At 47.8% G+C, this 21,730-nt stretch overlaps 1 protein-coding gene across 2 annotated transcripts; it reads left to right on the top strand.

Moving 5' to 3' along the window:
• The first annotated feature begins 8,515 nt into the window (after positions 1-8,515).
• On the top strand, positions 8,516-21,619 carry LOC138756938 (serine protease HTRA2, mitochondrial-like). Of its 2 annotated transcripts, XM_069923402.1 has the most exons (6): positions 8,516-8,713; positions 12,221-12,253; positions 13,395-13,503; positions 16,163-16,229; positions 16,811-16,906; positions 20,294-21,619. In XM_069923402.1, the coding sequence occupies exons 1-6, from the start codon at positions 8,585-8,587 to the stop codon at positions 20,457-20,459; spliced, it is 600 nt and encodes a 199-aa protein (XP_069779503.1). In that variant the 5' UTR covers positions 8,516-8,584; the 3' UTR covers positions 20,460-21,619. The 2 variants fall into 2 exon arrangements, with proteins under 2 accessions (XP_069779503.1, XP_069779502.1); XM_069923401.1 differs by lacking the exon at positions 16,811-16,906 and having other exon boundaries at positions 8,519-8,713.
• The last annotated feature ends 111 nt before the right edge of the window (positions 21,620-21,730 follow it).

The raw sequence follows: 21,730 nt of genomic DNA, 5'->3' as shown, positions 1-21,730 counted from the left end.
TATAGCACGGTGTCTTGGCTGAAATTTTACCCTTTAGTTCCTATAATTTGGTCCCTTTTATACCAGGTCTCCATTAAATGTCTCAACACTGGCAATTTATACTTTTGTAAGAGGATTCCATTTATATATAAATTGATGTACATTATATTCAAAAATCTGAGCCCACTCCACCGTTGCCTGTATTGGAGGTGGTCAATATCAAACATCCTATTAATAAATTTTAATTTTGCTGCCTCATAGTAATTCTGAAAATTTGGTAATTGAAGTCCACCCAACTCACATCTCTATATCAACTTCTGCAGAGAAACTCTCCACAATTTACTTTTCCATTCAAACAATCGTACCACCATATTTAATTCTTTAAAAAAATTTTTTTGGTGTAGAACTCGGAATAGATTGAAAAAGATATTGAATACAAGGAAATATATTAATTTTAATACAATTTACTCTCCCAATCAAAGTTAAAGTTGTCCTTCCATATATTCAAATCAAACTTAATCTTATTTAATAATGATACATAATTTAATAAATACAAATTCTGATAATCTATCTACTGTACACCTAAATATTTAATTTTATTAGACCACTTAAACTTCCTAAGCTGTTTACAATCTGAATAATCTTCATCTGATATTGGTAATACAGGTACACTCCTTTATCCAGAACCCTTGGGAGTCTGTTCCAAATTTCAGATTTTCTGGATTTCGGAAAGCCAGATTTAAACCCACCCGAATTGTGCTGCCTTATCCACCCACACCCCCTTCCAGTCGCACTGCCGCCGCCCCGCCCCCTTGCCAGCCCAACTCGCGCTGCCGGTCTCCCCCCCCCCGCCCCCCCCTCGCAGCCCGACTCACACTGCCGGTCTCCCACCCCTTGCGGTCCAACTCGCGCTGCGGTCTCTCCCCCCCCCACCCTCTCACCCGCCCGACTCGCACTGCCAGTCTCTCCCCCTCGCCGGCCCGACTTGCAATGCTGGTCTCCTGCCCGCCCAACTCGCACTGCCGATCTCTTCCCCCCCCCCCCTCGCCTGCCCAACTCGCGCTGCTAGTCTCCCGCCCGCCCGACTCACACTGCCATCTCTCTCCCCACTTGCTGATTTTAGAGCTTTCCGAATTTAAATGTCCGGATAAAGGATTGTATACCTGTATCTCACTTTTATCCCAATTAACTTTGTAACCAGAAATTTCTCCATATTAATTCACCAATTTTTGTAATGGCCCTAAAGAATTTCTAGGATTTGATAAATATATCAACACATCATCTACAAACAGATTAATTTTATATTCTTGATCACCAACTTTAATTCCCTTGATATCAACATCCTGACTGATCACCTGAGCCATTGGTTCTATAACCAATGCGAATAAGGCCGTTGACAATGGGCAGCCCTGTCTAGTTGATCTAAACAAATTAAATGCAGGTGACACCAGTCCATTTGTCACCACTCGTGCAGAAGGATTTGTATATAATGCCTTCGCCCAGCCATAGTAAAGAGTGGTCCAAATTTAAATATCTCTCATAGTTTAAATAAAAAATTCCACTTAACACGGTCGAAAGCTTTTTCCACGTCTAGCACCTAGTATCTTTGGTTGGTTGAGTTGCTGCCTTGGTGCATTAATCAATTAATTGCAATCAATTTGCTAATATTATCAGCTAAATATCCTTAATAAAACCCGCTTGGTCCACGTGTACTAATTGTGGTAAATATTTAGCCAATCTGTTTGCTAATACCTTTGCTACAATCTTGTAATCCACATTTAATAAAGAAATTGGTCTGTATGAGCCACTTTTAAAGGGTCTCTGTCCTTCTTTGGAATAACTGTTATTAACGCCCTAGAAAAAGACTTCTGAAATAAACCCATTTCTGTAGCTTGTGTAAGCACATCTAAATACCAGAAGTAATAAATCATAAAATTCTTTATAAAACTCCATTGTAAATCCATTTTCTTCAGATTTCCCACTCGGCATAGTTTGCAATACTCCCTTAAGCTCCAACTTGGTGAAAAACCCATCTAATTCATTGACATCTTTCTCATTTAAAGAAGGTAAATTTAAATTAGCCAAAAAAGATTAATTCCGTTCATTATCCTGAGTCACCCCAGAAGTATATAAATCCTGATAAAATGTATGTAATTCATCATTGATCTCCTGCAGTTTCTCCTAACTGCATTTATTGTCCTGGAAGTTTGTTCAGTCTCTAACTGCCAAGCCAAAACTTTGTGGGCCCTCTTTCCTTACTCATAATAATGTTGGTTCGATCTTAGAATCATTTTCTCATACTTAGAAGTTTGCAAAGTATTATAACATAGTTTCAGTCTAGATAACTGTGCCTTATTATCTTCTGTTGAACTCTTTTGAAATTTCTTCTCTAACACATCTATTTCTTTCTCCAAATTCTGACTCTCCCGCCAAATACTGCTTCTTAACTCTCGCTGAATAACTAATGATCTGACCCCTTAAATACACTTTTAAAGCATCCCATAAAATGAACTTACTTCATACTGAACCTTCATTTGATTGCAAAAAGAATGTAATGTGATCCCTAACGTATTTCAATAAATTCAAGTATTTTTTAATAGCACCTCATTAAATCTCCAACGATAAGAAGTTTCTACCTCCTCAGGACCAGTACATGAAATTAATAGTAAAGAATTATCGGACAGAATTCTACTCTTATATTCAGCATGAGTAATTCTACCTTGCAGTTGTGCCGATACCAAAAATAGGTCAATTCTACAGAAGGAATTGAGCAAAATGAAATGAAAAATCTTTCTCAGTCGGGTTTAATCATCTCCAAATTTCTACCAAATTTAAATCTTTCATTAATACAGCTATTCTTTTGGCCATTTTAGTTTCCTTTGTCCAATAATGGATCCAAACAACAATTAAAATTCCTTCCTACTAAAATATTCTCATTTGCTTGATTCAAATTCAAAAACATTGCAGTTCCAAATTCTTTGTCACCTTCATTTGGAGCATACACCATATAACCATATAACCACTTACAGCACAGAACAGGCCAGTTCGGCCCTACTATCCCCACCCTCCTAGTCCCACTGACCAGCACCCGGTTCATACCCCTCCAGTCCTCTCCTCTCCATGTAACTATCCAGTCTTTCCTTAAATGTAACCAATGATCTCGCCTCGATCACGTCTCCCGGAAGCTCATTCCACATCCCCACCACTCTTTGCGTAAAGAAATTTCCCCTCATGTTCCCCTTATAATTTTCCCCCTTCAATCTTAAACCATGCCCTCTAGTTTGAATCTCCCCCACTCTTAATTGAAAAAGCCTATCCACATTTACTCTGTCTGTCCCTTTTAAAATCTTAAACACCTCTATCAAGTCCCCCCTCAATCTTCTACGCTCCAGAGAAAAAAGCCCCAGTCTGCACAACCTTTCCCTGTAACTCAGACCCTGAAATCCTGTCAACATTCTCGTGAACCTTCTCTGCACTCTCTCTATTTTGTTTATATCTTTCCTATAATTTGGTGACCAAAACTGTACACAGTACTCCAAATTTGGCCTCACCAATGCCTAGTACAATTTCATCATAACCTCCCTACTCTTGAATTCAATACTCCGATTTATGAAGGCCAACATTCCAAATGCCTTCTTCACCACACCATCTACCTGAGTATCAGCCTTGAGGGTACTATTTACCACAACTCCTAAATCCCTTTGTTGGTCTGCACATCTCAATAGCCGACCATTTAATGCATATGACCTATTTAGATTTGCCTTTCCAAAATGTAACACCTCACACTTATCTGTATTAAATTCCATCAGCCATTTCTCAGCCTACACCTCCAGCCTTCCTAAATCACCTTTTAATCTACGGTAATCTTCCTCACTGTCCACAACACCACCAATCTTTGTATCATCCGCAAACTTGCTTATCCAATTCTCCACCCCTACTTCCAGATCATTAATATATATAACAAACAATAGTGGACCCAGGACCGATCCCTGAGGAACTCCACTAGTCACCTGCCTCCAATTGGACAAACAATTTTCTACCACTACTCTCTGACACCTCCCATCCAACCATTGCTGAATCCATTTCACTACCTCCTCATTTATACCTAATGCCTCCACCTTTTTTCCTAACCTCCTGTGGGGAACTTTGTCAAAAGCTTTACTAAAGTCTAAATAGACAACATCCACAGCTTTCCCTTCATCAACCTTTTTTGTAACCCCCTCGAAAAACTCAATCAGGTTTGTCAAGCATGATCTACCCCTGACAAAACCATGCTGATTACTCCCTATCAATCCCTGTACCTCCAAATATCCCTGTACCTCCAATCCCTGTACCTCCAAATACCTCCAAATATATCCCTCCGAACACTTTCCATCAACTTACCCACCACAGACGTCAGACTCACGGGCCTATAATTCCCAGGTTTCCATTTGGACCCTTTCTTAAACAGCGGAACCACATGTGCCACCCTCCAATCCTTTGGCACTACCCCCGTGGCCAGTGACATCCTAAATATCTCTGTTAATGGCCTCATTATCTGTCCACAAGTCTCCCTGAGTGTCCTTGGGAATATTTTGTCCGGTCCCGGAGATTTATCCACCTTTATCTTTTTCAACACAGCCATCACTACCTCCTCGGTTATCCTTATATGCTTCATGACCTCCCCACTATTTTTCTTTACTTCAACTGGTTCAACATTTTTTTCCCTAGTGAATACCGAGGCAAAGAAATCATTCAAAATTTCCCCCATTTCCTCAGACTTCTCACTCAGCCTACCCTCGCTATCTACAAGGGGTCCAATTTTATCCCTCACTAATCTTTTACTTTTAATGTACTTTTAGAAACCCTTTGGATTTATTTTTACTCTGTCTGCCAAAGCCTCTTCGTGCCTTTCTAATTTCTTTCTTAAGATTCCTTCTACACTCCTTGTAGTCCTCCTTCAACTTCTCAGCTCCTTGATCTTTATACCTCTTGTACATCTCCCTTTTTCTCCTAACCAAATTTCCAATATTCCTCGAAAACCAAGCCTCCCTATGACTTCCAGCCTTTCCTTTGATCCACACTGGGACAACTACTCTGTACCCGCAAAATTTCTTTTTTGAATATCCTCCATTTTTCATTTACATCCTTACCTGAAAATATCCTGTCCCACTCAATACTCCCCAAATCCCTTCTTATTCCTTCGAAATTTGCTCTTCTCCAGTCCAGAACCTCAACTTTAGGCCCCTCCTTGCTCTTCCCTAAAACGACTCGAAAACTAACAGAGTTATGATCACGAGACCCAATTTGTTCTCCAACTTTAATGTCTGATACCTGACCTAGCTCATTCCCTAACAGGATATGTAGTATTTCACCGTCCCGAGTCGGTTCTTCTACTAATTGATTTAGAACATTCATCAAAGTCCAAGCTTCTGAAAAAATTTTACAGTTAACCGTCAATACTCTACCTGCATTGGCAGAGAACAATTCCAAGATAAAGGGTAACTTTCTATGTATTAAAATAGCTACCCCTCTAGCCTTAGAATTAATATGACCAACCCAATCCCATTCCAACTTCACATGTTCTTTCTCAGACAAATGAGTCTCTTGTAGAAAAGCAATGTCTTTTTAATATAAACCCTTCCTTTTGAAGGATAACATTAAATGTTGCAGAATTCAAGTTGTTAATTTTTCCCTTAGAGTGGCACCCAACACAGCCAACCCTTGTACAAATTAAAAAGCTCCTAAAATAACCCTTTAAAACATTACACACTAAACTTACAAAAATAACAAAAAGTTAAACTCACTAAACTAAAAAAATTTTAAAACTAATATATATTTTAAAAATCCACCGTAGTGGTACCCCCCTCTTTTGACTGGGTGTGGTCAAGACCACTAGTGGCAGACAATTTTGGAAGTTTCAGAGTTGTCCACCCCCCCCCTCCCCCCACAACCGACCTCCACAGAACAAAGTATATAAAATAAGATTCCATTCCGCGATCAGCTTGATCATCTCCTTCTATCTCAATCAGTTGATGAGTTTCTGGTGCCTTCTTCCTGTTCCCATTCCCGTTCTTCTTCAGATAGACCTGCAGCTTCAACTACTTTTGCAACTCAGAACTTGTCTGATTATCTGGCAAGGAATTGGCAAAAGGTTAAAGCGTCGCTCTCATTTTCAAAAAATTGAGCCTGAAAATTTTCATAAAACAAAATTCCTTACGTCTCCTAATAACATCTTGACTCAAATCAGCATTTTAAAAAACCCCGTTGCCTTGAATATCAAAGGGCTCTGATTTTGATGAGCTTTTTGTACCACAAGACATAAAATCATCTCTTGATCTTGATACCGCAGACAATGAATGAGGACTGCCCCTGGAGGTTGACCCGGGGAAGGTTTTTTTCTTATGTGTGCTTGGTCTAATTCCAATCCATCCAGGAAAGCCTCTTCACCCAACGTTTCCATTCCTTCAATATCTTCTGGTAAACTGATTCTGATTTTCCAACGAATCAATCTTCTTCAGGAATTCTTTTTTCTGAATGTCCAAGCCAGTGATAGAATGTTCAACATAGTCCATCCGTTCAGTATATCAGTGAATAAAACCCTGCTCAATCTTTTTAAATTTATCTTGTACCATGTCCACAGCTCGCAAACATTTATTAACATCCATTTTAACTGCAGAAACTTCTTCATATATATTGTTCATTTTCCCCCTCAACTCAGCAAATTGGACCTTAACTTCTGAAAAACCTTGATTCACTTTAACAGCCATATTATCCATTTGCATAATAAAATATTCTAGTAAAGGATCAACTGGTTCAACTGCAGCAGCAGACGTTTTAAAAGTCTGTAAAGGAACAGTTTTAAACCTTTGTGGCCTACCTTCCATAATTCTTGCAACTTCCATAATAATCGCTTCCTCCTCTTCTTCCAGCATTGCAGGGTTTTCTTCTTCCTCTTCTCCTGCTTGTAGTTCAGCTCGGGCGACCTGGCTGTGGGTTTGAACCCCCCCCCCCCCCCCCCCCCCACCTTCGTCGACCCGGCAGAGGCTGATCCCGCCCGGACCTGGTTGAGAGTGGTGTGCATGTGCCAGTCTTCGCACAAGCCCAGTTCTGCCAAGGTGCAGAGGCAAATGTCCTCCAATGCTGCGCTAGTTGTAGCAACACCACCGGCTACGCACAAGCGTTCGTGCTCTTGGTCGGGGCACTCGGTCTCATAGGCCTCATTGGGCGCGCGTCGGGTCTCACGCTCGCGCCCCACTCCATGGAGGGACTCACCGCACTAGCGTCATCTGTTTTGGGGTCTCTCCAATCTACTCCCATGGATCTTTCTGGAAGGTAGGCCTCACTTTCTACACGTTTAAAAGTTAATGTCTTCACTTTTTGACCTTGTTTTCCTCATTGCTGTGAACAAAGTTTAAGCCACTTCTAAAAAAGTTTTAGAAGTGCTAAATGTCTTTATAATTCAGGTATTAATTAATCAGTTGGGGAGAAGTGCTTCCATCCGTCTTCTTCCTATGCCATCTTATCACTCCCCCCCATCCACAGGGTGGGCTTCTGCAGGGGAGGAGTGCAGAGGGTCCACGGGGAGGGCTTCTGCAGGGCAGGAGTGCGGAGGGTCCTCGGGGTGGGCTTCTGCAGGGGAGAAGTGCGGAGAGTCCACGGGGTGGGCTTCTGCAGGGGAGGGGCACAGTGTGTCCACGGGGTGGGCTTCTGCAGGGGAGGGGTACAGTGTGTCCACAGGGTGGGCTTCTTCAGGGGAGGGGCACAGTGTGTCCACAGGATGGGCTTCTGCAGGAAAGTGGTGCAGGGTGTCCACGGGGTGGGCTTCTGCAGGGGAAAAGCAGACTTAATCCTTGTTTTGCTTATTCCCTGAAGAAGGACTCAGGCCCAAAATGTCAGCGATGTATCTTTGTCCCGGTTGACGCTGACAGACCAGCTGAGCTCCTCCAGATGTTCGATGTAGTTTTATTTAGTATAAATCAACTGACCACAAGAAGATAAAAAGATAAAATAAAAGTTTGCCTCAGTATTGACAGTTGTAGTTAATGCAACAACAAAGAACTCAATGTTTCAGTAGTGTAGAGAAATCTTGGGATGGTCCCGGAGTAGCTTAAGGTTAGGGTTATAAAACAGTGGAGCAGAAATAGGCCATTCAGCCTATCGAGTCCGCTCTGCCATTCAACCATCTCCTCACTCAGTCCCACTGTCCGGCCTTCTCCCCATAACCTTTGGTGCTAATCAAGAACCCATCAATCTCTGCCTTAAATTGGACACATTGAAGCAGAAATAGGTCATTCACCCCTGAAGTCCGGGCAACATTCTAGTAAATCTCTGCACTCCTATCTTATTGATATCTTTTCCTTAGTTCAGTGACCAAAACTCCAAATTTGGCCTCACCATCATGTTGGGTGTCTTCATGTGGTAGTGCCCCACGTTGATGTCTGCAGTGGATGTGAGATGGGTGTCCGCGGTGGGTGGTATCTGGGGAGGGGTGGTGTTTGGCTGCTTTAGGGGCACGTGCAGTGAATGTTCAGATATTCACCTGTCCTCTCTCCATCAGGAGCCGCTGCCCACACTCACGTTGGGAGCTTCCTCCGACGTCCGACACGGAGAGTTCGTGGTGGCCATGGGCAGCCCCTTCGCTCTGCAGAACACCATCACTTCCGGCATCGTCAGCTCCGTCCAGCGAGGCAGTCGGGAACTGGGCATGGGGCATTCAGACATGGAATACATCCAGACGGATGCCTCCATTGACGTAAGTGCAGATCCAAATGGGTTAAATCTCTGCTCCGCAGCCCCTGGCTGTGGCTGGAACAGCCCACTATTACTGCCCTTCAGAGGTTCGTGCCCATCTGCAACCCCTTCACTCGTCGAGTAGAATAGCACAGAAACGGTGAAACCCGAGAGTCTGCAGACGCGGTGATTGTGGTCAAAACACAGAAAATCTGGAGGAACTCGGCCAGACATGCAGCGTCCAGGGGAAATGAAGATATATTACCAGTGTTTCGGAGCAAACACAGGATTCCCCTTGACCTCACCAACCACCCCACCAGCCTCCACATCCAACACATTATTCTCTGTAATTTCCGTCACCTACAACGTGACCCCACCACCAAACACATAGAACATTACAGCACAGAAACTGGCCCCTTTGGCCCTTCTAGTCTGGGCTGAACCATTTTCTTTGCCTTGACCCACTGACCTGCACCCAGTCCATATCCCTCCAGACCCCTCCCATCCATGGACCTGTCCAAATTCTTCTTCAATGTTAAAACTGAGCTTCATTCACCACTTCAGCTGGCAGCTTGTTCCACACCCCCACCACTCTCTGTGTGAAGAAATTCCCCCTAAACCTTTCCACTTTCCATCCATAACTCATGTCCTCTGGTTTGTATCTCACCCACCCTCAGTGGAAAAAGACAACCTACATTTACTCTGTCTCTCCCCGTCATAATTTTAAATACCTTGATCAAATCTCCCCTCATTCTTCTACACTCCAGGGAGTAAAGCCCTAACCTGTTTAACACCTGCTGTGTCCTCCCTCCCTTCTCCACCTATTACCTCCTACTGTGGGACTCTGCTCCTCCCCTCCCTGCCTCCACCGCTTTATCCAGACGCCTGCCGGCATTTTTCCAAACCTGGATGAGGTGCTCAAGCCCAAAACATTGGTTGTGGATCTTTATCTTTGCTACATGAAGAGCACTGACCTGCTGAGTTTCTCTCGCATTGCGTTTTTACTTCAGACACGTTGTCTGCAAACTTTCATGTTTTACTATCGAGTTCAGAAGTTGGGAGGTCACGCTGCAGTTGTGCAAGTCGTTAGTGAGGCCCCATTGTGCTCAGTTTTGGTCATCGAGCTGCAGGAAATATGTCATCGAGCTGGAGAGAGGGTGTAGAGAAGATTGATGAGGATGTTGCCAGGACTCGGGACCCTGAGCTACAGGGAGAGGTTGAAGAGTCCGGGGCTTTATTCCTTGGAGCTCAGGAGGGTGAGGGGTGATCTCACAGAGGGAGACAACATCACGAGAGGAATAGATCGGGTGAACGCAGAGAGCCTTTTGCTCAGTCAGGGAATCAGTAACCTGAGGACATGGGTTTAAGGTGAGAGTAGAAGAGATTTAATGTTTAAATTTAGTCAGATGGAAGAAGGCACCATACAGCAAAGGTTAGATAGGGCTCTTGAGGAATATCGGGTAACAAGAAAGGAGCTTAAGAGGGGGCTGAGGAGAGCAAGAAGGGGTTCCACCCCTTGGCGAGTAGGGTTAAGGAAAACCCAGGGCATTCTTCACATGTGAAGAACAGAAGGATGACAGGGGTGAGGTCCTCAATGAATACTTCTCTCTAGGAGAGGGACCTTAATGGCGGTGAGGACAACATGGGTGGGGTTAGTGTTCCAGAGCACATTGATATGAAGAGAGAGAATGTGTTGGAGCAGTTAAAATGTATTAGGATGGACAAGTCCCCGTGGCTTGCCAGAATGCTCCTCAGACTGCTCCATGAGGCGAGGGAGGAGATTGGTGAGCCTCTGGCTGGGATCTTTGTATCATGTTATCCACGGGAATAGTATCAAAAAAAGATGTCGGGAAAGTCCAGATGACTTTAGACCTGTGGGCAAACTGTTTAGCCAATGCAGCACAGGCCCTTCCAGCCCATGTGTTCATGCTGCCCAAATACACCCAATAATCTACACACCCGCGCCGCTTTTGAAGGGTGGGAGGAAGCCAGAGCACCTGGAGGAAACCCACGCAGACACAGGGAGACGTGTACAAACTCCTTACAGACAGTGTGGGTTTCGAACCCAGGTCACTGGCACTGTAATGGCATTGCGCTATCCCAAAAAGGATACTGGGACCCGAGGGGTAACAGTTTTACACAGAGGGTGGTGGGTGTGTGAAACGGGGCAGCCAGAAGAGGTGGTTGAGGTCTGTACTAGTGCAATGTTTGAGAACATTAAGAGGGGGTAGTGCCACACCATTATAGTGCTCGGGACCCGAGTTTGAACCCCACGCTATCTGTAAGGAGTTTGAACGTTCTCCCCGTGACTGCGTGGTTTTTCCCTAGGTCTATGGTTTCATATTCAGATTTATTGCCAGAGAACATCCATGACATCACATACATCCCTGAGATTCTCCTGCGGCCACGGCAGAATTACCGCTTATTGGTGGTGCAAAAAAAAACTGTACATAACGTACATGACGGCAGTGTTCCCTGTAGATGTTCTTGTTGGTGGGGAGGATTTTGCCTGTGATGTCCTGGGCTGTGTCCACTACCATTTGGAGGATTTCCTCCCACAATTCAAAACATACTGGGGACGGGGGGCGGGGGTATGGGTTAATTTGTTGTAATTGAGTGGCACGGGCTCGTGAGCTGGAAGGGCCTGTTATAAATTTAAATTTTAAAAATTGAAGAAGATTTGGATGGATAGGACGGGTTTCGAGGGATGTGGGCCAAATGCAGGTAGGTAGAATGCGTGTGGGTGGGACATTTTGGTCTGCGTGGGCAGGATGGGCTGAAGGGCCTGGTTCCATGCCATGTGAATCTCTACTCTAAGATCAGGCAACCCAACACCCACTGTCCAGGGCAGTACACAACAACATAGAACATAGGATTACTACAATAGAGTACAGGCCCTTCGGCCCTTTATACTTTTCAAACAAAAGTACCAAACCTTTCCTACCTCATTACCCTCTATTTGCCTTCCATCCATGTGTCTGTCTAAGAGTCTGTTAATGTTCCAGCCTCCACCACCATCCCCAGCAAGGCATTTCGGGCCCCCACAACTTTCTGTGTAAAAACTTACCCCTAATGTCTCCCCTAAACTTCTCTCCCTTCACTTTGTACACACGTCCTCTGGTGTTTGCTGATCCTGCCCTGGGAAACAAGCACTGGCTGTCCACCCTATCTCTGCCTCTCATAATCTTGTCGACCTCTATCATCTCTCATCCTTCTTCGCTCCAAAGAGAAAAGTCCCAGCTCTGCTAACCTTGTCTCATTAGACTTGTTCTCCAAACCAGGCAACATCCTGGTAAATCTCCTCTGCCCCCTCTCCACAGCTTCCACATCCTTCTGGTAGACGTGCTGGAGAAAGTCAGCAAGTCACATAGCATCCAAAGGGTGTCCCATGTTTTGGTCAGCTGCAGAGCAGTGCCATTTAGGTTTGGGAAGGGCTGTCTCGGGTAGTGAGCCATGTCTGGTGGTAACTGGCCTGTTGAGTTCCCTGCTGGTCTTTACTAATTTCCACCTTCTCTTTCACCACCTCTAGTTTGGAAACTCTGGAGGTCCGCTTGTCAACCTGGTGAGTAGTGGCGTCACAGATGGATGGGGTTGTGAAGAGAGCTTTTGGCATATTGGCCTTCGTAAATCAAAGTACAGGTACACGATCCTTTATCCGGATCCCTTGGGGGACAGTGTGTTCCAAATTTCAGATTTTTCTGGATTTCGGAAAGCCAGATTTAAGCCCACCCAAATTGTGCTGGCGTATCCACCCCCGACCCCCTTCCAGTCGCCCTGCCGACTCCCCCCTCGTCCGCCCGACTCATGCTGCCGGTCTCCCCCCACCCCCCCCGCCTCGCCCGCCTAACTCGCGCTGCCACCTCTCTCCCCACTTGCTGCATTTTGGAGCTTTCCAGATTCTAGATGTCCAGATAAAGGATTGTGTACTTGTATCGAGTTCAGGAGTTGGGATGTTATGATAAAGTTGTACAAGACATTGGTGAGGCCAAATTTGGAGGATTGTGTGCAGTTTTGGTCACCGAACTACAGGAAAGATATCAATAAGATAGAAAGAGGGCAGAGAAGATTTACTAGGATATTGCGTGGACTTCAGGGACCGAGTTACAAGGAAAGGTTAAACAGGTTAGGACTTTATTCCTTGGAGTGTAGAAGAATGAGGGGAGATTTGATATTTGGATAGAGTAAATGTAGGTCGGCTTTTTCCACTGAGGGTGGGTGAGATACAAACCAGAGGACATGGGGTAAGGGTAAAAGGGGAAGTGAATGTGGGCTTGATTTTTAAATTTAAGAGGAATTTGGGCAGATACATGGATGGGAGGGGTATGGAGGGATATGGACTGGGTGCAGGCCAGTGGGACTAGCCAAACAAAATGGTCCGGCGCAGACCAGAAGGGCCGAAGGGGCCTGTTTCTGTGCTGTAAGGTTCTATGGAACCTCTGAGGTCTCTAGCGGTGTTCCCAACCGTGTTCCCTGGATCAGTTGGTCACTAGAAGCTGAGCAGGTGGGGGGTTGAGGTAGGACCTCTCCAAGGTCTCAGCCAGGATGTTCAGGGTAGGGAGGGAGAGGTCTGCTCCATCTGACGTTGGAGCCAGTCAGGCAGAACCCCTGATCCAACGCTGCCCTCCTTGGACTGTCCAGCCTCTAGAGGCCGGATTATACATCCCCACCCACTACCCCCACTTCTGCTGCTCCTCTCCCAACAGGACGGTGAAGTGATTGGGATCAACACCATGAAGGTGACGGCCGGAATATCATTCGCTATTCCATCGGATCGGGTCCGACAATTCCTGGTGGATACACAGCAGAAGAAGAGTGAGTTCTCAACGCACCTCAAAGGGAGAGGCCCTCCCCCCCCCCCCCCCCCCCGAGCTCTTGGTCCAGTGTCTGCACCCTCGCTGAGCTCTGGGCCTTGGATCCAGTGTGAACACCACGCAAGCACACACGCAATGGGCTCTGGATCCAGTGTCTCCATTGCTAGGCTCTGGATAGAGTGACAACACTCCCGCCTGGTTCTGGATTTAGTGTCAACCCCCACAGGGCACAGAAACCAGTGCCAACACCCCCCTCCCCCCACCTGGCTCTGGATGTAGTGTCAATGCCCCCACCAGCCCCTGGATCAAGTGTTAATGTCCCCACTGGCCCATGGATCCAGTGTCAACCCCACCACTATGCCCTAGATCCCATGTCAGTACCCTTCACTGGGGTCTGGGTCCATCGCCCCCCCTTTCCCCGTGCTCTGGGTCATGTTCCCCCCCCTTCCCCGGGCTCTGGGTCCAGTCCCCCCTTCCCTAGACTCTGTGTCCAGTGCCCCCCCCCCCCCCTTCTCTAGGCTCTGGGTCCAATCCCCCCTTTCCCAGTCTCTGGGTCTAGTGCCCCCCTTCCCCATGCTCTGGGTCCAGTACTCCCTTCCACAGGCTCTGGGTCCAGTGCTAATTACAAACAAGAGGGCATGAGTTAAGGGTAAGGGGACAAAATTTTAGGAGAAATATTAGAGGATGCTTTTTCACAGCGAGGAATGGCAGAATGGAATGATCTTCCAAATGAGATAGTTGCGGCAGGGTCCCTTCTGTCATTTAAGAGAAGGTTGGATGTGTACATGGAGGTGAGGGGGTTGGAGGGTTATGGGCGGAGAGTGGGAGGGATGAGCTAGTGGAGTTGTTCTAGTGAACCGGTGCAGACTCGAAGGGCCAACATGGCCTGCTTCCATGCCGTAAGCGGTTAGTGGTTATATGATTAACAATGGTCCCAGCACCAATCCCTGAGGCCTCCAGTCTGAGAAGCATTTTCGACCACTACTCTCTGGCTTCTCCCACCCAGCCTTTGTCGAATCCAATTCACAGCTTTCAGTTCTCTTCCCCAGAACCTCCCCCAACTCCGCCTCAACTCAGCTAAATCCTCATAACTGACTCTACTGTTTCCGCCACACAGCCACCTGGCTGGAATTTCGCCATCCCGGCGCGCAGCAGGAATCTTCCCTGCTCTCCCTCTCTTGCTTTTGCTTCTCCAGGGCAGGAGGAAGTAACTGTGTGGGATCCCGAGCTATCATCTCACTCCTGTGGGGAACTTTGTCAAAAGCTTTACTAAAGTAAACTTTTGACAAAGTTCTCCACAGGAGGTTAGGAAAAAAGGTGGAGGCATTAGGTATAAATAAAGAGGTAGTGAAATGGATTCAGCAGTGGTTGGATGGGAGGTGTCAGAGAGTAGTGGTAGAAAATTGTTTGTCCAATTGGAGGCCGGTGACTAGTGGAGTTCCTCAGGGATCGGTCCTGGGTCCACTATTGTTTGTTATATATATTAACGATCTGGAAGTAGGGGTGGAGAATTGGATAAGAAAGTTTGCAGATGACACAAAGATTGGTGGTGTTATGGACAGTGAGGTAGATTACCGTAGATGAAAAGGTGATTTAGGAAGGCTGGAGGTGTGGGCTGAGAAATGGCTGATGGAATTTAATACAGATAAATGTGAAGTGTTACATTTTGGAAAGGTAAATCTAAATAGGTCATATACATTGAATGGTAGACAATTGAGGAGTGCAGAGCAACAAAGGGATTTAGGAGTTGTGGTAAATAGTACCCTCAAGGCTGATACTCAGGTAGATGGTGTGGTGAAGAAGGCATTTGGAACGTTGGCCTTCATAAATCGGAGTATTGAATTCAAGAGTAGGGAGGTTATGATGAAATTGTACAAGGCATTGGTGAGGCCAAATTTGGAGTACTGTGTACAGTTTTGGTCACCAAATTATAGGAAAGATATAAACAAACTAGAGAGAGTGCAGAGAAGGTTCACGAGAATGTTGACAGGATTTCAGGGTCTGAGTTACAGAGAAAGGTTGAGCAGACTAGGGCTTTTTTCTCTGGATCGTAGAAGATTGAGGGGGGGCATTTAATGGAGGTTTCAAGATTTTAAAAGGGACAGAGAGAGTCAACATGGAAAGGCTTTTTCAATTAAGAGTGGGGGAGATTCAAACTAGAGGTCATGGTTTGAGATTGAAGGGGGAAAATTATAAGGGGAACATGAGGGGAAATTTCTTTACGCAGAGGGTGGTGGGGATGTGGAATGAGCTTCCGGCAGACGTGGTCGAGGCGGGATCATTGGTTACATTTAAGGAAAGACTGGATCGTTACATGGATAGGAGGGGACTAGAGGGGGATGGACCGGGTGCTGGTCAGTGGGACTAGGAGGGTGGGGATTTGCTACGGCATGGACTAGTAGGGCCGAACTGGCCTGTTCTGTGCTGTAAGTGGTTATATGGTTATATGGTTATCTCACTGAGGCAGCTGTTTTCCTGCAGTCCAACTGCCCTGGTCACGAACACTAGCCCCCTCTCCCTCACTGCTCAGTGTGTGGGCTGAAGGGGGGCAGAGCTGAACTCGGTTCATGGGGGTGGGGTTCCTGTCCGCGGGGTGGGTGTTTCTTGGTGGGATGAAGCAGAATCCAACTGCATCACCTCCTTGTTTCTGTGTTTTCCAGAGTCCTGGTTCAGATCTGACACTGAACGTCGGTACATTGGAGTCATGATGTTGACCCTCACACCCCAGTGAGTGACCCTGCCCTTCTCATCCCATCCCCCTTCTCCCCTCCCCTCCCCCTCTCCCCACCCAGTTTCCCCCTCCCCTCCCCTTCCCCTCCCTCCTCATCCACCATCACCACTCCCCGTCTCCCCCCTTCCCCTCCCCTTTCCCCCCTCTCCCCTCACCATCCCCCCTCCCCTCCCCCCTCTCCCCTCCTCATCCACCATCACCCCTCCCAGTTCTCCCTCCCCATTCCCCCCTCTCCACTCTTCATCCAGCATCACCCCTCCTTGTCTCCCCTCTCCCCTCCCCGTGCCCCCCTTCTCCCCTCGTCCACCATCACCCTCCCCTCCCCTCCCTATCTCCCCTCCTTGTCCCCCTCATTCCTCCACCCATTCCCCTCACTCTCTCCCCTCCATCATTCACTCCCTCTTTCTTTCCCTCATTCCCTCCTTCCCCCCTCTCCCTCTACCTCCCTTATTCCCTCCTCTCCATTCCCTCCTCTCCATTCCCTCCCTTATTCTCTCCTCCCCCTCACTTATTCTCTCCTTCCTCTTCCATTCCCCCTCTTCCCCTCTCACCCCCCTCTCTCTCTCTCTCCCCTCAGAATCCTCGGTGAACTAAAGCTGCGTGATCCCAGATTCCCGAACGTTTCCTTTGGAGTTCTCATCCACAAGGTCATCATCGGCTCACCGGCCAACCTGTGAGTGGAAGGGAGGTGCTGTGCCCGGGGAAAGGATTCCTGTGTCCTCCTCACCCCTTATCTGTCCCTTTCCTCCCTCCTCCCGCCCCACCATGTGCTCCCTCCCTCCTTCCCTCTCGCTCCACTTCCCCCCTTTGAACCCCCCCCCCACCCTCTCCAGACCTCCTGCTACGGGAGCAGATAAGGGGGAGCCATTGATGTGTATTTAAATTACATTTAAAATGTATATTTTCTACACAATGGAAGCCGATTCTGGCCATTTAAACCCATGCTGCCCAATTAACCTACAAATACCCCCAACCCCAACAAGAAAACCAAAGCCCTCGGGGAAAATCCACGCAGACATGGGGAGAACATAAGGTGTCCAGAACTGTACCCTGCACTCCAAGTGAGGTCTCACCATAGCCTTATTGAGTCTCAACATCACATCCCTGCTCCTGTATCCTTATCCCTCTAGAAATGACGCCAACATGGCATTCGCCTTCTTCATCTGGAGGTCAACCTTTCGGGAATCCTGCACGACGACTCCCAAGTCCCTTTGCACCTCTGAATTTTCTCCCCACCTAAATCATAGTCTGCCCGTCTATTTCTTCTACCAAAGTGCATGACCTTACACTTCCCAAAATTGTATTTTATCTGCTGCCTCTTTGCCCGTTCTCCTCATCTATCCCAGTCTCTCTGCAGCCTTTCCGTATCCTCAGCACCACCTCCCCATCAGTTATTTTGATATCATCTGTACATTTAGCCATAAAGCCACCTATTCCATTAATATGACAACGTAAATAGAAGCGAACACCACTGGTAACCGGCAACCAACCAGAGTAAGACCTTTTATTCCCACCCTCTGTTTCCTGCTGATCACCCTCTGCTTTCTCCCATGAAGCCAATTTCCTATCCATTAGAACCATAGAATATTATAGCACAGAAACAGGCCCCTTCAGCCCTTCCAGTCTGTGCCAAACCATTTTTTTCCCTAATCCCACTGACCTGCACCCAGCCCATAACCTTCCATACCTCTCCCATCCATGTACCTGTCCAAATTCTTCTTATTAATTCCCCTCACAATTTTATATACCCTGCACCACGATCAAATTCCCCTCATTCTTCTACGTTCCAGGGAATAAAGTCCTAACTTGTTTAACCTTTCCCTGTAACTCAGTTCCTGACGTCCGGGCAACATCCTAGTAAATCTTCTCCACACTCTTTCTATCTTATTGATATCTTTTCTGTAGTTCGGTGACCAAAACTACACACAATTCTCCAAATTTGGCCTCACCAATGTCTTATACAATTTTACCATAACAGCTCAACTCCTATCTCCAATTCTTTGATCTATGAAGGCCAAAATCTCTTTACATCCCGATCCATTCTATTCTCTCACCTTGGATGCCACGCAATCTAACCTTCCACACCAGCCCACCGTGCAGAACCTTTTCAAATACCTTGCTGAAATCCAGATATACAACACCTACAGTTCTGCCCTCATCAGCCTCAAAAAAACATCGGTCAGATTGGTGAAACACCACCTCCCTGTTACAACCCCCATGATCCCTGAGCAGCCCTTGCCCATCCAAGTGAAGGTGCATCTCCTCCCTAAGAATACTCCCCCTTAACTTCCCAACCATAGAGGTTGGGCTCACTGGCATCTAGTTCCCAGGCTTTTCCCCGCCCCACCCCCACCCCCACCTGAACTGAGTGAATCAGACTGGAACTCCACATGTTGGCAAGTCAAAGGGCGAGGTTTTATCATTGGGCTGTAATTTTCTTTGCACATGATGAGGTTAGATGCTGGAGGCTCCCACCCACCCAACCCAACCCAACCCCCACCCAACAGGGCAGGAGGGATGGAACAATTAGCGCTGGAATCAGGGAGCTGAATATTTGGAATCCTCCTCCTGGAGACTGGCAGATAATTGGGGAAAGTTAGAACATTACAGCACAGTACAGGCCATTCAGCCCTTGATGTTGAGCTGACCCATAACCATATAACAATTACAATACAGAAACAGACCATCTCGGCCCCTCTAGTCCATACCGATTTAAGTGAGCTCCTCTCGTCCCATTTACCTGCACCCTGCCCTGCCCATAACCCTCCAACCCATTCACGTCCATGCACTTATCCAACTTTTTCTTAAATGACAAAATTGACTTTGCTGCAACCACCCCTTCCGGAAGGTCATTCCACTCAGCCCCCACTCTCTAAGAGAAGAAGCTCCCTCTCATGTTACTTCTAAATTTTTGCCCCCTATCCCTTAACTTATGACCCCTCGTTCCAATCTCACCTACCTCAAGGGGAAGAGCCTATTCATATCTACTCTATCTATCCCCCTCATAATTTTAAATCCACCCTCAACCTTCTGCGCTCCAATGAATAAAGACCTAATCTACTCAATTTTTCCCCATAACCCTCTATTTTTCTTCCATCCATGTGTCTAAAAGTCTCTTAAAAGCCCCCAATGTTCCAGCCTCCCCCACATCCCTGGCAAGGGATTCCAGACCCCCACAACTCTCTCTGTAAAAAAATTAACCCCTGACATCTCCCCTAAACTTCCCTCCCTTTTCTTGGTACACATGTCCCCTGGTGTTTGCTGATCCTGCCCTGGGAAACAGGTGCTGGCCATCCACCCTATCATAATCTTGCCTCTCATAATCTAGTAGACCTCTATCAAGTCTCCTCTCATCCTTCTACACTCCAACTGTGTGACTTTCCAGGAATCGAGGGTGTGGGGATGGGTCAGAAATACAACAAAGGTAGCAGGTCAGCTATGATCCTGGTGGACAGGGGAGAGGTGCGGGAGATTGCTTCCTCTGGCAGAGGGAAAGAAAACAGGGTCAGGGGGAAAGATCCAGGGCAGAGGGTACGGGGTCAGGGGAAGGGAACAGGGTCCGGGGCAGAGAGGACGGGGTTAGGGAAGACACGATGGACGGGGTTGGGGGAGAGAACGTGGAGCAGGGGACGCAGCCTCGTTTTCAGGGGAGTGGATTCAGGATGGAGATGAGGAGGAACTGCTTCTCCCAGAGAGGGATGAATGTGTGGAATTCGCTGCTCAGGGAATGTCCTTAAGGCACAGGTTCGGGAAATTAAAGGTTTCTGGGGAATGGGTGGGTAGGTGGAGCAGAGCCCACAGCCAGATTGTGTGACGGAGCAGACTTGATGGGCCAAATGGTTGGAAGAACTGAACTTGGAGTTCAACCCCTCCTGGTCACCCCTCCCTGCACAAAGTTCTCTCCTGCTTACCCCCCATCTCTCTCTTCTGCCCCCTGACGTCCCCTGCTCCTCTCCCCCCTTCCTTTTCCCTGCCCCTCTCCTCACTGCCACTCTCCCCCTCCCCCTCTGCCCCCTCCCCCCCCCACCACTCTCCTGACGCTCTCTCTTGATTGGCACAGGGCAGGAATGAGACCAGGTGACATCATCGTCGAGATCAACGGGCAGCTGGTGAAGTCTGCCGAGGACGTGTACCGGGCGGTTCACCGGGAGACCTCCCTTACCGTGGTGGTCCACAGGGGCACAGAGGAGCTGATGATCAACATCGTCCCCGAGACCACCGAGTGACAGGGGAGGGGGATTTGAGGAGCTTCTGAGGGTGGGGGGGGGGGGGAGTCACCACACAGGATAGTTCACTCAGCAGGTGACTAGGGGAGGGGTTAGGGTCTGTGGGAGAGAAGATGAGGAGAAGGGGTCTGGGAGAGAAGGGACGGGGAACAGAGGGAGAGAACGGTGTCCGGGGAGGGGAGAGGAGGCGGAGAGCGGGGGTGGGGAGGGAGATGGGATCTGGGAAGAGGGAACGGAGTGGTGAGGGGTCAGGGGCAAAGCATGGGGTCAGGTGGAGGAAAACTGATCAGGTCAGAGGGAACGGGGTCAGAGGAGGGGGTGCGGGGGCAGGTGGGAGGGAGGGATCTGTAGGGGAGGACAGCTTTGGATGGGAAGTGTCAATGTGTCTGGAACATGGTGGCTGAGGAACCGTGGTGGTCAGCGGTAGGGCAGGGGTCTGACAGCGAGCGGTTGGGTGTTTGAGGTCCATAGGTTGGGCCAGAATCCATGGGGACTTGGTGGTGGATAGTGATACTGGGGTGAGGTGGGGGGGGGGATCAGGATGGGGGGAATATCGGGTGGGTTGGGGGCAGGGGAGGGTGGATACAACCCTGGGGCCATTTGGAGGGCCCCACATGACTTTGTGAATCGTGTTACCGACAGGATGAATAAAGAGCTGCACAGGGCAGTGTGTGGTGTGGAGAGGGCTGTGCTATGGTGGTGGGGACCTCGTAGGGGGACAGAAGGCGAGTGATCTGTACCCAGGTTGAGCTGGGCAAGGCCTGGGCTATGGTCTGAACCTGCCTGTGGCCAGGCCTGGTTGAGTTGTTCAAGTCCTCGGCTTGTAATTGGGTTGGGCAAGGCTGAGGCCTGTACTCAGGATAGATAATGCTGGGACCTGGCTCTGGACTTGGGATGGGCAAGGCTGGGGCCTGGATGGGATGGGCAAGGCTGAGGCCTGGGCCTGTACTCAGGATGGGCAAGGCGAGGGCCTGGACTCTGGATGGGCAAGGTTGGGGCCAGGCCTGCCAGCTTGGGGTCAAGTTGGGGCCTGGTTTGACTGAGCTGATGGCAGGGAAGGGTTCTGCACACGCCGGTTACAGGGTAACCACTTGTAATGACACTGATTTACTGCAGCTTTACCCACAAATAAAGATACTCTCACTCGTTCTTCCAGCAAACCATGGTCAACTTTCTTTTATTCTCCTCAGACACAACATTGGATTCTTCAACTCCCCAAACACCACCCAGCCAAACCTCTCTGACACTCTCCTCCTGCATCTGACATTTAT

This window comes from Narcine bancroftii, chromosome 3, assembly GCF_036971445.1.
Source record: "Narcine bancroftii isolate sNarBan1 chromosome 3, sNarBan1.hap1, whole genome shotgun sequence".
Taxonomy (NCBI): domain Eukaryota; kingdom Metazoa; phylum Chordata; class Chondrichthyes; order Torpediniformes; family Narcinidae; genus Narcine; species Narcine bancroftii.
The sequence above is the reverse complement of the archived record's forward strand: the minus strand, read 5'-3'. Positions and strand labels throughout refer to the sequence as shown.

Bases quoted from the DNA above. Each gene is read 5' to 3' on its own strand.
- LOC138756938 (XM_069923402.1), top strand. From the start codon at position 8,585: ATGGGCAGCCCCTTCGCTCTGCAGAACACCATCACTTCCGGCATCGTC. The intron at 12,254-13,394 runs GTGAGTAGTGGC...CTCTCCCAACAG, and splicing joins GAGGTCCGCTTGTCAACCTG to GACGGTGAAGTGATTGGGAT. The intron at 16,907-20,293 runs GTGAGTGGAAGG...TGATTGGCACAG, and splicing joins ATCGGCTCACCGGCCAACCT to GGCAGGAATGAGACCAGGTG.